The sequence below is a fragment of the Salmo salar genome, chromosome 11 (assembly GCF_965601325.2).
Source record: "Salmo salar chromosome 11, fSalSal1, whole genome shotgun sequence".
Classification (NCBI taxonomy): Eukaryota; Metazoa; Chordata; class Actinopteri; order Salmoniformes; family Salmonidae; genus Salmo; species Salmo salar.
Genome location: NC_138301.1, coordinates 39,561,285 through 39,574,381, shown reverse-complemented (window position 1 = coordinate 39,574,381; position 13,097 = coordinate 39,561,285). Strand labels below are relative to the sequence as shown.

Here is a 13,097-nt window from a genome sequence, read left to right as displayed (position 1 = left end):
ATAGGTGGTGGTTTAGCAGTTGGAACCCTTCTACTCATAGGTAAGTCTAATTCTACATTTTCTATTGTACATTTAGACCATTTATGTCCAAGATGTACTAGCCTAGGTAACCTACTCCTTTTAATATCCAAGAACCTTATGATCAGACATAAACTGGCTCTGGCAGCCAAAACAGCCAAATCTATCTAAACGGGAATCGATTCTCAATTGCGATACAGTTCTATAAGGCACTCTATGGGCGTCTCTCTTCCGTTACACACTGGTGATTGGAGACACTAGATAGCTAATTAGAACTGGTGGTTGCCTCTCTCTTCCATAAACAAGCTGTAACATCAACAGTGTTAAGTGTTAAAAAGGTGTATAGTAATTTAATCTTTCTCGATGATATGAAAGTAAAGTTCCAAAAGATTCCAAAACCGAGTAAAGTTCCAAGTTTCCAAGTTAAGAGTATTAAAGTGTAGACAGAGCGTCAGGACTGTTATACACATTGGCCGCGCTGTCGTCAATGTTTCGAATGAGCCCCAGGGATTATTGCAGTCACTATCTCCACCTGAAAGTACCCGAGACTGGTGTAAGGCAATGCTATGGCATTAGATTGTCCTTATCACTTACCTTTGACCTGTGCTTCTCACTTGCTTTAGTGGGTTCAGCAGAGGGCACTGCTTGTTTTTGACCAACAAGCACAAAGCTGTTTTGCCTGACACCTGCCATCCAAGTCCCTTAAAACAATACACCCTTGTAGATAAGTTGTTGATAACCGGTAGATAAGTTGATCCTTCCGATCACCCAGAAAGCGAATGATTTGGCCCTCATTGGTTCAGGTGTGTATAACCAAGCCTGGCAGTCAGATGTGTTTGTTCTTAGCCAACTCCCCCATCATGTTTGGTAATGACAAACAGTAGTGTAATGGAGGGTAAACGCATTTTACCCATCTTTTTTATTTTGTGATAATTTACCCACCTTCTTTATTTTTTGATAATTTACCCACCTTTTTTATTTTGTGAAAGTTTAACCACCTTTTGCAGAGAAAAAAAACTAACATTTTTGAGCAATTTAGGGTGGTGTATATAATATTACTGGTCTCGGGCTCCCTAGGTGTATATAATATTACTGGTCTCGGGCTCCCTAGGTGTATATAATATTACTGGTCTCAGGCTCCCTAGGTGTATATAATATTACTGGTCTCAGGCTCCCTAGGTGTATATAATATTACTGGTCTCAGGCTCCCTAGGTGTATATAATATTACTGGTCTCGGGCTCCCTAGGTGTGTATAATATTACTGGTCTCAGGCTCCCTAGGTGTATATAATATTACTGGTCTCAGGCTCCCTAGGTGTGTATAATATTACTGGTCTCGGGCTCCCTAGGTGTATATAATATTACTGGTCTCGGGCTCCCTAGGTGTATATAATATTACTGGTCTCGGGCTCCCTAGGTGTATATAATATTACTGGTCTCGGGCTCCCTAGGTGTATATAATATTACTGGTCTCGGGCTCCCTAGGTGTATATAATATTACTGGTCTCGGGCTCCCTAGGTGTATATAATATTACTGGTCTCGGGCTCCCTAGGTGTATATAATATTACTGGTCTCGGGCTCCCTAGGTGTATATAATATTACTGGTCTCGGGCTCCCTAGGTGTATATAATATTACTGGTCTCGGGCTCCCTAGGTGTATATAATATTACTGGTCTCGGGCTCCCTAGGTGTATATAATATTACTGGTCTCGGGCTCCCTAGGTGTATATAATATTACTGGTCTCGGGCTCCCTAGGTGTATATAATATTACTGGTCTCGGGCTCCCTAGGTGTATATAATATTACTGGTCTCGGGCTCCCTAGGTGTATATAATATTACTGGTCTCGGGCTCCCTAGGTGTATATAATATTACTGGTCTCGGGCTCCCTAGGTGTATATAATATTACTGGTCTCGGGCTCCCTAGGTGTATATAATATTACTGGTCTCGGGCTCCCTAGGTGTATATAATATTACTGGTCTCGGGCTCCCTAGGTGTATATAATATTACTGGTCTCGGGCTCCCTAGGTGTATATAATATTACTGGTCTCGGGCTCCCTAGGTGTATATAATATTACTGGTCTCAGGCTCCCTAGGTGTATACAGTTTAAGTCGGAAGTTTACATACACCTTAGCCAAATACATTTAGGCAAAGGTAACTGGATTTAATGACTATCGCCCCGTAGCACTCACCTCTGTCATCATGAAGTGCTTTTAGAGACTAGTCAAGTATCACGTCACCTCTACCTTACCTGCCACCCTCGACCCACTTGGCTTACTGCCACAATAGATCCACAGATGATGCAATCACCATCACTCTGCTCTATCCCATCTGGACAAGAGGAATACCTACATAAGAATATTGTTAATTGACTATAGCTCAGCATTCAACACCATAGTACCCTCCAAGCTCATCATTAAACTTGAGGCCCTGGGTCTGAACCCCGCCCGTGCAATTTGGTCCTGGACTTCCTGGGGGCAGCCCGTCAACGTATCCGTGTATGCGTCTAGATTATTTTCGCAAGCTACCCGGAACATATCCCAGTCCATGTGATCAAAACAATCCTGAAGCGTGGCTAACCATCTCCACCCCCTTCAGCTACGTGAGACAGGGCCATTCTATCTCCATGTTAAAAGCCAAATCCTAGAGTTCACTCCCCTTTACAATCCCATGTCAAAATGAGCAAAATTAGAGCACCAAAAAAGGAAAACCTGTTAAGACAAAAAGGAATTCCCCCTCTAACTGTTCAGAGAGTGACTGAACTTTCCTGGAGTCCTGTGGTCACGACCCACCAAGAGGTGACTCTGCCGCCTCACCCCTCCATACCCCGCCCCCCGTCACTCCCCACTCTCTCTTCTTTTCTCAGCCCCCTCCTCCTCAGCAGCCTAATGACTCCCTCAGGTTCTATTTGGAAGGGCTCCCATAGAAAGGCAGGGCACAATGGGCCTCATCTGGAGAGGGCCCATCTGGGAGGCTTTGTGGGCCCTGCTGAAAGCCACAAAGGTCCCGCTGACCTAGAAAGCCATCAATAAGAGGACGGGGAGCCCCACCGACAACAAATTGAAGAGGCAGGGAATTTCCTGGGCCATCCCGGGAGCTGTCCCATCATGGGTGAGGAATGAGGAAACAGGCCAGGAACGTCGGGGGGTGGGGAGGGAAGTACATTCTCCAGGTGTTCCTGGATGGCTCTGCGTTATTCCCGAGCTGTCGGATGTGATGTCAGCTGTATGGCTGTCACCTTTAACTGTCACTGTCCTTTGTGTGTGTGCCCACTGTCTGCCATTGTGTGTAGAGGCCAGAGACTGCTTTACAAAATGGTGGTTTGTGGCTGTGACAAGAAGCAGCAGTGGCATGCTGGGTAGTGGTATGTGGGGGCGTGGAAGTAGGAAGTGGGCCTACGTTGTGGTTCTGTGGTTGGGTGGTGGGTGCTTTGTGTGGTCTGAGGTAGCCATCCGTGGTAGAATGTGTCCCTCACTCACTAGTCACTTGTCCTCACTGTCACTCAGGATTTCAATACAGACGTAAATAAGACCAGAATGCAAGCTCTTCCAAGTGTTAGCCTATTTTGTCCTGAAGCTGCAAACAGCTCTCAGAGTTCCACTAGAATTAGGCCTGGTGTTTCACTGTTGTGTTATGTTTGACATTTAGACTGCACGTCTTTTTGGATGTAAATGTCACCTGATGCCTTTTTATACACACCTAAACCAGCATTATCTTCTGAATTGAATAGTGTTCATATGAATTACATCAACAAACACAAGGCCATCTGGAAAGCCATCATCACCATCATAATCCTCAGAGAACAACAGTGAATTAAAGTGAGCTGGATGTCAAGAAATTGGCTACCATTGAAATGAGTTGACTTGACTCACACATCAACAAAATAAACAGACAACAGTCATTTCATTGGGGTGAAGAAACACTCCCGACTCTGAATGCATGGTTGAGTTCCACATCCCTATGTCATTTAGCTGACAGGGCTCATACCTCCATGAGAACTCTGGTGAATCCTCCACACAGGATGTCCTATCCTCTCTTCAAGATGGTGGAGGAGATGACGTGTGGCTCACCCCTTTCTGTGAGAGGTGTGGCTGTCGTCTCATATGATTGGGAGCTCTGGTTCAGGAGATGACACCTGTGTCTCTGTGTCGTGTCCATTCTCCCCACCTCCCTCACTAAGCGTGACTGGTCATTACATCCATTCCAGACAGGCAGTGTGACAGATCCCCATCTGTTGTGTTGTAATTAGGCTCAGCCAGGTGTAAGGTGTTACGTTGGGAAACACTGTGGCTTTATGTGAACAGCGAATCCTGTCTTTTACTGTCAATGTATATAGACATTTAAACTTCACCTCTATGCTGTGTACATGATGTGTTTATGTCATTTGTTTCTTCCATTTTTGAGACTAAAGTGGCAGTGATCTGTGTCAATGACGCTGTTCTCTGTGTAGGTAGGAGGACACTATGTCAGTGGGACCTAATGTTACGTTATGTGTGTTGTCTCTCAGAGGAGGACCGATATGACAGCTACTCTCGTATGCTGCTCAAGTACTTCCTGGCAGAGGGGGTGGTGTGTGGACATGAACTCTACGTGGCGTCTGCTCTGGACCACCCCAATGACATCCTACAGGTGTGTGTGTGCGTGCGTTCATCCTGTCAGTCTGTCCCACTGGCCTGCACATCTTTTACCATACGGTCTTTATGGATTTGTAGTCCATGATGCTATGGATTTCAGGAGCTCCCACAGCAATGATGCTGCCTTGTTTTTGGGGGGTTCGAGGGTGGTGTGTGTTGGGGGGGTTGGCATTGTTGAGATGTTTCCGGATACATCACTCTGAAGGGGAGCAGAGCTCCTAAAGCTGTTTCCCCACTCGGCACCACAGGATTGATAGTGGGAGGGGTCACAACTTAACCCCCTCTTTACATATCAAAGGGTTAGAGGCGGAGAGTAAGAGAGGAGGGAGGTCTCTGGTCTGGCATAATCAAATCATATTGGTCCCTAATTCAATCAATTGCAGAAAAGGAAAATTGCTGAGCCAGGAACTGCGTCTCTAGAAAGATGGGGCCAATGGAGAAGTTCCAACCCAACTTTGCTATATTGTGACTTTTATTGTGTTTATCTTGACTTTTTTGTACAGAAAGTTCATACTATTATCACATATGACCGCCAAGTACTTCTGGACATCAGATCGACAGTTACGACAGTTACGACCTCAAATACGACTTCAACTCCGACTCAGCTGTTCCACTGATCATACCGGACCCTATCCCTTTGTTCCATGGACTAACAAAACGCCGCAGGTAGAAACGTGGGAGATGCTGCAATGTTATGTCTTACTGAAACGTGGCTGGAAGATGACGCTCTGCACCCAGTACTCTGTGGATTCTCCATGCAGCGGCAGGATCACAAGGCGGCTTCGGGGAGAACAAAAGGAGGCTGTGTGTTTTTTCCTAAATAACAACTGGTGTGCTGCTTCAGGTGTGAAGGAAATCTGGAGCTTTTGCTCACCTGATATAGAATACCTCATGGTAAGCTGCAGACCCTTATCTACCAAGAGACTTCTCATCTGTAATTATCACGGCTGTCTACATTCCTCCACAGGCCAACACCACTCTGGTACTCAACAAACTGTATGGGGCCATAAACAAACAAGAAACCACTCACCCAGAGGCAGCGTTCCTGGTGGGCGAGACTTTAAGGCAGTGAGACTTAACCTCACTTCTACCAACACGTCTCCTGCACCACTAGGGGTGATAAAACTCTAGACTACTTTTATTCTACCCATAGAAACGCATACAAGACCCTCCCTCGTCCTCCGTTCAGCAAATCTGACCATGACTCCATTCTCCTGCTTCCTGTTTACAAACAAAAGCTCAAACAGGAAGTACCAGTGACGCGCTCAATGCGGAAGTGGTCAGACGAAGCAGATGCGAGGCTACAAGACTGTTTTGCTAGTACAGACTAGGATGTGTTGTGGGATTCATCCGATAACATTGAGTAGTTTACTACAACAGTCATGGGCTTCATTAATAAGTGAATAGTTGATATCGTCCCGACAGTGACTATAAGAACGTATCCCAACCAAAAACCATGGATTACAGGCAATATCCATGCTGGACTAAAGGCTAGAGCTACCGCTTACAATGAACAGGACACGGACATGAAATCCTGCTACGACCTTCGAGACATCAAACATGCAAAAGGCCAAGGAGGAAGGTGGAAATCCTATTACACCGGCTATGATGCTCGCCGTATGTGGCAGGGCTTGCAGACGATAACGGATTACAAAGGGACACCCAACCATGAGGTTCCCAGCGACGCAGAACTCCCAAACGAACGAAATGCCTTTTATGCTCTCTTCAAGGAATATAAAACTGTGCCTTGCGTGAAAGCCCATGTTTTTCTGGATGACTGTGTGATCTCGCTTTCCATGGCAGATGTGAGCAAAACGTTTAAACAGGTTAACAATCACAAGGCCGGAATACCAGGGCGCGTTCTCAAAGCATGCGCACACCAGCTGGCAGGTGTCTTCAGAGATTTTAAATATCTCCTTGTCCCAATCTGTAATCCCAATGTGTTTCAAGCTGACCACCATTGTCCCTGTTCCCAAGAGCCCCAAGGTAACCTGCCTACATGACTATCACCCTGTAGCACTCACATCTGTAATTCTGAAGTGATTTGAAATAGACGTCGACCGACTATGATTTTTCAACGCCGATACCGATTTATTGGAGGACCAAAAAAATCCGATACCGATTAATCGGCCGATTTTTATATATATATTTGTAATAAGGACAATTACAATAATACTGAATGAACACTTATTTTAATTTAATATAATACATCAATAAAATATATTTAGTCTCAAATAAATAATGAAACATGTTCAATTTGGTTTAAATAATTAAAAACAGTGTTGGAGAAGAAAGTAAAAGTGCAATATGTGCCATGTTAAAAAGCTAAAGTTTAAGTTCCTTGCTCAGAACATGACAACATATGAAAGCTGGTGGTTCCTTTTAACATGACTCTTCAATATTCCCAGGTAAGAAGTTTTAGGTTGTAGTTATTATAGGACTAATTCTCTCTATACCATTTGTATTTCATATACCTTTGACTATTGGATGTTCTAATAGGTACTTTAGTATTGCCAGGCTAATTTCGGGAGTTGAATGGCTTGAAGTCATAAACAGCGCAATGCTTGAAGCACAGCAAAGAGCTCCTGGCAAGTGCTGTTTGAATGAATCCTTACGAGCCTGTTGCTGCCTACCACCACTCAGACTGCTCTATCAAATCATAGATTTGATTATAATATAATAACACACAGAAATACGAGCCGTAGTTCATTAATATGGTCAAATACAGAAATGATCATTTCGAAAACAAAACGTTCATTCTTTCAGTGAAATACGGAACCGTTCCGTATTTTATCTAACGGGTGGCATCCATAAGTCTAAATATTGCTGTTACATTGCACAACCTTCAATGTTATGTCATAATTACGTACAATTCTGGCAAATTAGTTCGCAACGAGCCAGGCGGCCCAAACTGTTGCATATACCCTGACTCTGCATGCAATGAACACAAGAGAAGTGACATAATTTCCCTACTTAATATTGCCTGCTAACATGAATTTATTTTAACTACATTTGCAGGTTTATATGCAGGATTATATGCAATGCAGGACAAGCTAGATAAACTAGTAATATCATCAACCATGTGTAGTTAACTAGTGATTGTTAAGATTGATTGTTTTTTATAAGATAAGTTTAATGCTAGCTCCTTGCTGCACTCACATAACAGGTAGTCAGCCTGCCACGCAGTCTCCTCGTGGAGTGCAATGTAATCGGCCATGATCGGTGTCCAAAAATGCAGATTACCGATTGTTATGAAAACTTGAACTTGGCCCGAATTAATCGACCATTCCGATTAATCAGTCGACCTCTAATTTGAAAGGATGGCTTTGACACACATCAACACCATAATCCCAGATACCCCACTCCAATTTGCGTACCGCCCCAACAGAACCACAAATGACGCGATCTCAATTGCACTTCACACTGCCCTCTCCCACCTCGCCCAACGCTCTAACCATTAGGCTACCTGCCGAAATAACTATGTAAGAATGCAGTTCATAGACTACGGTAGAGGTCGACCGATTATGATTTTTCAATGCCGATATCGATTATTGGAGGACCAAAAAAAAGCCGATACCGATTTATCGGCCGATTTTAAATTTAAAAAAATGTATTTATTTATTTGTAATAATGACAATTACAACAATACTGAATGAACACTTATTTTAACTTAATATAATACATCAATAAAATCAATTTAGCCTCAAATAAATAATGAAATATGTTCAATTTGGTTTAAATAATGCAAAAACAAAGTGTTGGAGAAGAAAGTAAAAGTGCAATATGTGCCATGTAAAAAAGCTAACGTTTAAGTTCCTTGCTCAGAACATTCGAACATATGAAAGCTGGTGGTTCCTTTTAACATGAGTCTTCAATATTCCCAGGTAAGAAGTTTTAGGTTGTAGTTATTATAGGAATTATAGGACTATTTCTCTCTATACGATTTGTATTTCATATACCTTTGACTATTGGATGTTCTTATAGGCACTTTAGTATTGCCAGTGTAACAGTATAGCTTCCGTCCCTCTCCTCGCTCCTACCTGGGCTCGAACCAGGAACACATCGACAACAGCCACCCTCGAAGCAGCGTTACCCATGCAGAGCAAGGGGAACAACGCTATTAGCGCAACAACGCTATTAGCGCGCACCCAGCTAACTAGCTAGCCATTTCACATCGGTTACACCAGCCTAATCTTGGGAGTTGACAGGCTTGAAGTCATAAACAGCGTAATGCATTGTGAAGGGCTGCTGGCAAACGCACGAAAGTGCTGTTTGAATGAATGCTTATGAGCCTGCTGCTGCCTACCATCGCTCAGTCAGACTGTACCTAAGCAATTATATGCAACGCAGGACAGGCTAGATAAACTAGTAATATCATCAACCATGTGTAGTTAACTAGTGATTATGATTGATTGATTGTTTTTTATAAGATAAGTTTAATGCTAGCTAGCAACTTACCTTGGCTTCTTACTGCATTCGCGTAACAGGCAGGCGCCTCGTGGAGTGCAATGTAAAGCAGGTGGTTAGAGCGTATGACTAGTTAACCGTAAGGTTGCAAGATTGAATCCCCGAGCTGACAAGGTAAAAATCTGTCGTTCTGCCCCTGAACAAGGCAGTTAACCCACCGTTCCTAGGCCGTCATTGAAAATAAGAATGTGTTCTTAACTGACTTGCCTAGTTAAATAAAGGTCTAAAAAAAATCAAATTCGAAAATTGGGCCAAATCGGCGGCCAAAAATACCAATTTCCGATTATGAAAACTTGAAATCGGCCCTAATTAATCGGCCATTCCGATTAATCGGTCGACCTCTAGGCTACAGCTCAGCGTTCAACACCATTGTCCAAGTTTATCACCCAGCTAGGGACCCTGGGACTGAACTCCTCTCTGCAATTGGATCCTGGACTTCCTGATGGGTCGTCCCCAGGTGGTGAGGGTAAGCAACAACACCTCCACCACACTAAACCTCAACACGGAGGCCCCTCAGGGGTGTGTGGCTAGTCCCTTCCTGTACTCCCTGTTCACCCGTGACTGCATGGCGTGCACGACTCCAACACCATCATCACGTTTGCTGACAACACGACGGTGGTAAGCCTGATCACCAACGGCGATGAGTCAGCCTACAGGGAGGAGGTCAGAGACTTAGCAGTGTGGTGCCAGGACAACAACCTCTCCCTCAATGTCAGTAAGATCAAGGAGCTGATCATGGACTACAGGATAAAGAGGGGAGAGCACACCCCCATCCAAATCAATGGGGCTGTTGTGGAGCGGGTCGAGAGCTTTAAGTTCCTTCGCGTCCACGTCACTAAGGACTTGACATTGCCTCTTCCCCCTCAGTAGGCTGAGAAGATTTGGCATGGGCCCTAAGATCCTCAAAACGTTCTATAGTTGCACCATCAAAAGCGTCTTGACCGGCTGCATTACCACTTGGTATGGCAATTGCACCGCCCTTGACCACAAAGAACTACAAAGGGGTGTGCGGACAGCCCAGTACATCACTGGGGCCGAGCTCCCTGCCATCCAGGACCTCTATATCAGGCGGTGTCAGAGGAAGGCCCGAAAAACTGCCAAAGACTCTAGCCACCAAAGCCGTAAACTGTTCACTCGGCTACCCTCCGGCAAACGGTACCGGAGCATCGGCTCTCAGACCAACAGGCTCCGAGACAGCTTCTACTCTCAAGCCATAAGACTGCTAAAAAGCCAGACTGCTAAATAGTCAATTATTAATGGTTAATGGTTCCCAAACTATCTGTACTGACTCTATCTTGCACTGACCTTACACACAATCACTAGACTTTATGTAAACACCATATACACACTCACTAGACTATATATACATACTCACTAGACTATATACACACACACACCGAATACACACTCACTAGACTATATATACACACTCACTAGACTATATATACACACTAGACTATATATACACACACCGTATACACACTCACTAGAATATATACACACACCGTATACATACTCACTAGACTATATATACACACCCTATACACACTCACTAGACTCTAAATACACACACTCACTAGACTATATATACACACTAGACTATATATACACACTCACTAGACTATATACACACTAGACTATATATACATACACCCTATACACACTCACTAGACTCTAAATACACACTAGACTATATACACACACCGTATACACACTCAGTAGACTATATATACACACTCACTAGACTATATATACACACTCACTAGACTGTATATATATATATAGACTATATACACACACCGTATACACACTCAGTAGACTATATACACACTAGACTATATATACATACACCATATACACACTCACTAGACTATATACACACTCACTAGACTATATATACACACTCACTAGACTGTGTATATATATATATATATATATATATATATATTATATATATATATACACACTAGACTATATATACACACTCACTAGACTATATATACACACTCACTAGACTATATATACACACTTACTAGACTATATATACACACTAGACTATATACACACACCGTATACACACTCAGTAGACTATATACACACTAGACTATATATACATACACCGTATACACACTCACTAGACTATATACACACTAGACTATATATACATTCACCCTATACACACTCACTAGACTATATACACACTGGACTATATATACATACACCCTATACACACTCACTAGACTATATACACACTGGACTATATATACATACACCCTATACACACTCACTAGACTATATACACACTGGACTATATATACATACACCCTATACACACTCACTAGACTATATATGCACACTAGACTATATATACATACACCCTATATACACTCACTAGACTATATACACACACACCCTATACACACTCACTAGACTATATATACACACTCAATAGACTATATACACTCACTAGACTATATACACACACCATATACACACTCACTAGACTATATATAAACACCATATACACACTCACTCACATACACTGTCACTCCCACACAAATCCCTCACACATTCACATACACTACATACACACACACACACACACACACACACACACACACACACACACACACACACACACACACACACACACCCACACACACACACACACACACAGAACACACACGCATACCAACACAACACAACACAAACATACACACAAACACTTTTACACTCATAATTTGCTGCTGCTGCTCTGTTGTTTATTTTACTCGTATCTATCCTGATGCCTCGTCACTTTACCTTGCCTTCATGTACATATCTACCTCAAATATATCATACCTCTGGTATGATCTGGCACATTGACCCCATAATGACAATGCAAACACATTTTTTTATTACATATTTTTTTATTTATCAAAAATAAAAAACAGAAATGCCATTTATTTACATAAGTATTCAGCCCCTTTGCTATGATATTCGAAATTGAGCCCAGGTGCATCCTGTTTCCATTGATCATCCTTCAGATGTTTCTACATCTTGGAGTCCACCTGTAGTAAATTCAATTGACTGGACATTATTTGGAAAGGCACACACCTGTCTATATAAGGTCCCACAGTTGACAGTGCATGTCAGAGCAAAAAGCAAGCCATGAGGTCGAAGGAATTGTCCGTAGAGCACTGAGACAGGATTTTGTCGAGGCACAGATCTGGGGAAGGGTGCCAAAACATTTCTGTAGCATTGAAGGTCCTCAAGAACACAGTGGCCTCCATCATTCTTAAATGGAAGACGTTTGGAAGCACCAAGACTCTTCCTAGAGCTGGCCTCCAGTCCAAACTGAGCAATCAGGGGAGAAGGGCCTTGGTCAGGGAGGTGACCAAGAACCCGATGACAGAGCTCCAGAGTTTCTCTGTGGAGATGGGAGAACCTTCCAGAAGGACAGCCATCTCTGCAGCACACCACAATTCAGGCCTTTATGGTAGAGTGGCCAGACGGAATCCACTCCTCAGTAAAAGGCACATGACAGACCGCTTGGAGTTTGGCAAAAAGCACCTAAAGGACTCTGACCATGAGAAACAAGATTCTGTTTTGATGAAACCGAGATTGAACTATTTGGCCTGAATGCCAAGTGTCACATCTGGACGAAACCAGGCACCACTCATCATCTGGCCAATAACATCCTTACGGTGAAGCATGGTGGTGGCAGTCTCATTCTGTGGGTATGTTTTTCAGCGGCAGGGACTGAGAGACTAGTCAGGATCGAGGGAAAGATGAACGGAGCAAAGTACAGAGAGATCCTTAATGAAAACCTGCTCCAGAGCGCTCAGGACCTCACACTGGGGCAAAGTTTCACCTTCCAACAGGACAGCCCCCCCTAACACACAGCCAAGACAACTCAGGAGTGGCTTCGGGACAAGTCTCTGAATGTCCTTGAGTGGCCCAGCCGATCTAACATCTCTGGAGAGACCTGAAAATA

At 43.4% G+C, this 13,097-nt stretch overlaps 1 protein-coding gene across 1 annotated transcript in view; it reads left to right on the top strand.

Moving 5' to 3' along the window:
• LOC106562585 (elongator complex protein 4) overlaps positions 1-13,097 on the top strand; it is a 233,697-nt gene that overhangs the window by 958 nt on the left and 219,642 nt on the right. Inside the window, exons 2-3 of the mRNA XM_045689523.2 lie at positions 5-40; positions 4,528-4,649. Coding sequence (XP_045545479.1) covers positions 5-40; positions 4,528-4,649 — 158 coding nt within the window. The remainder of the gene's footprint in view (positions 1-4; positions 41-4,527; positions 4,650-13,097) is intronic.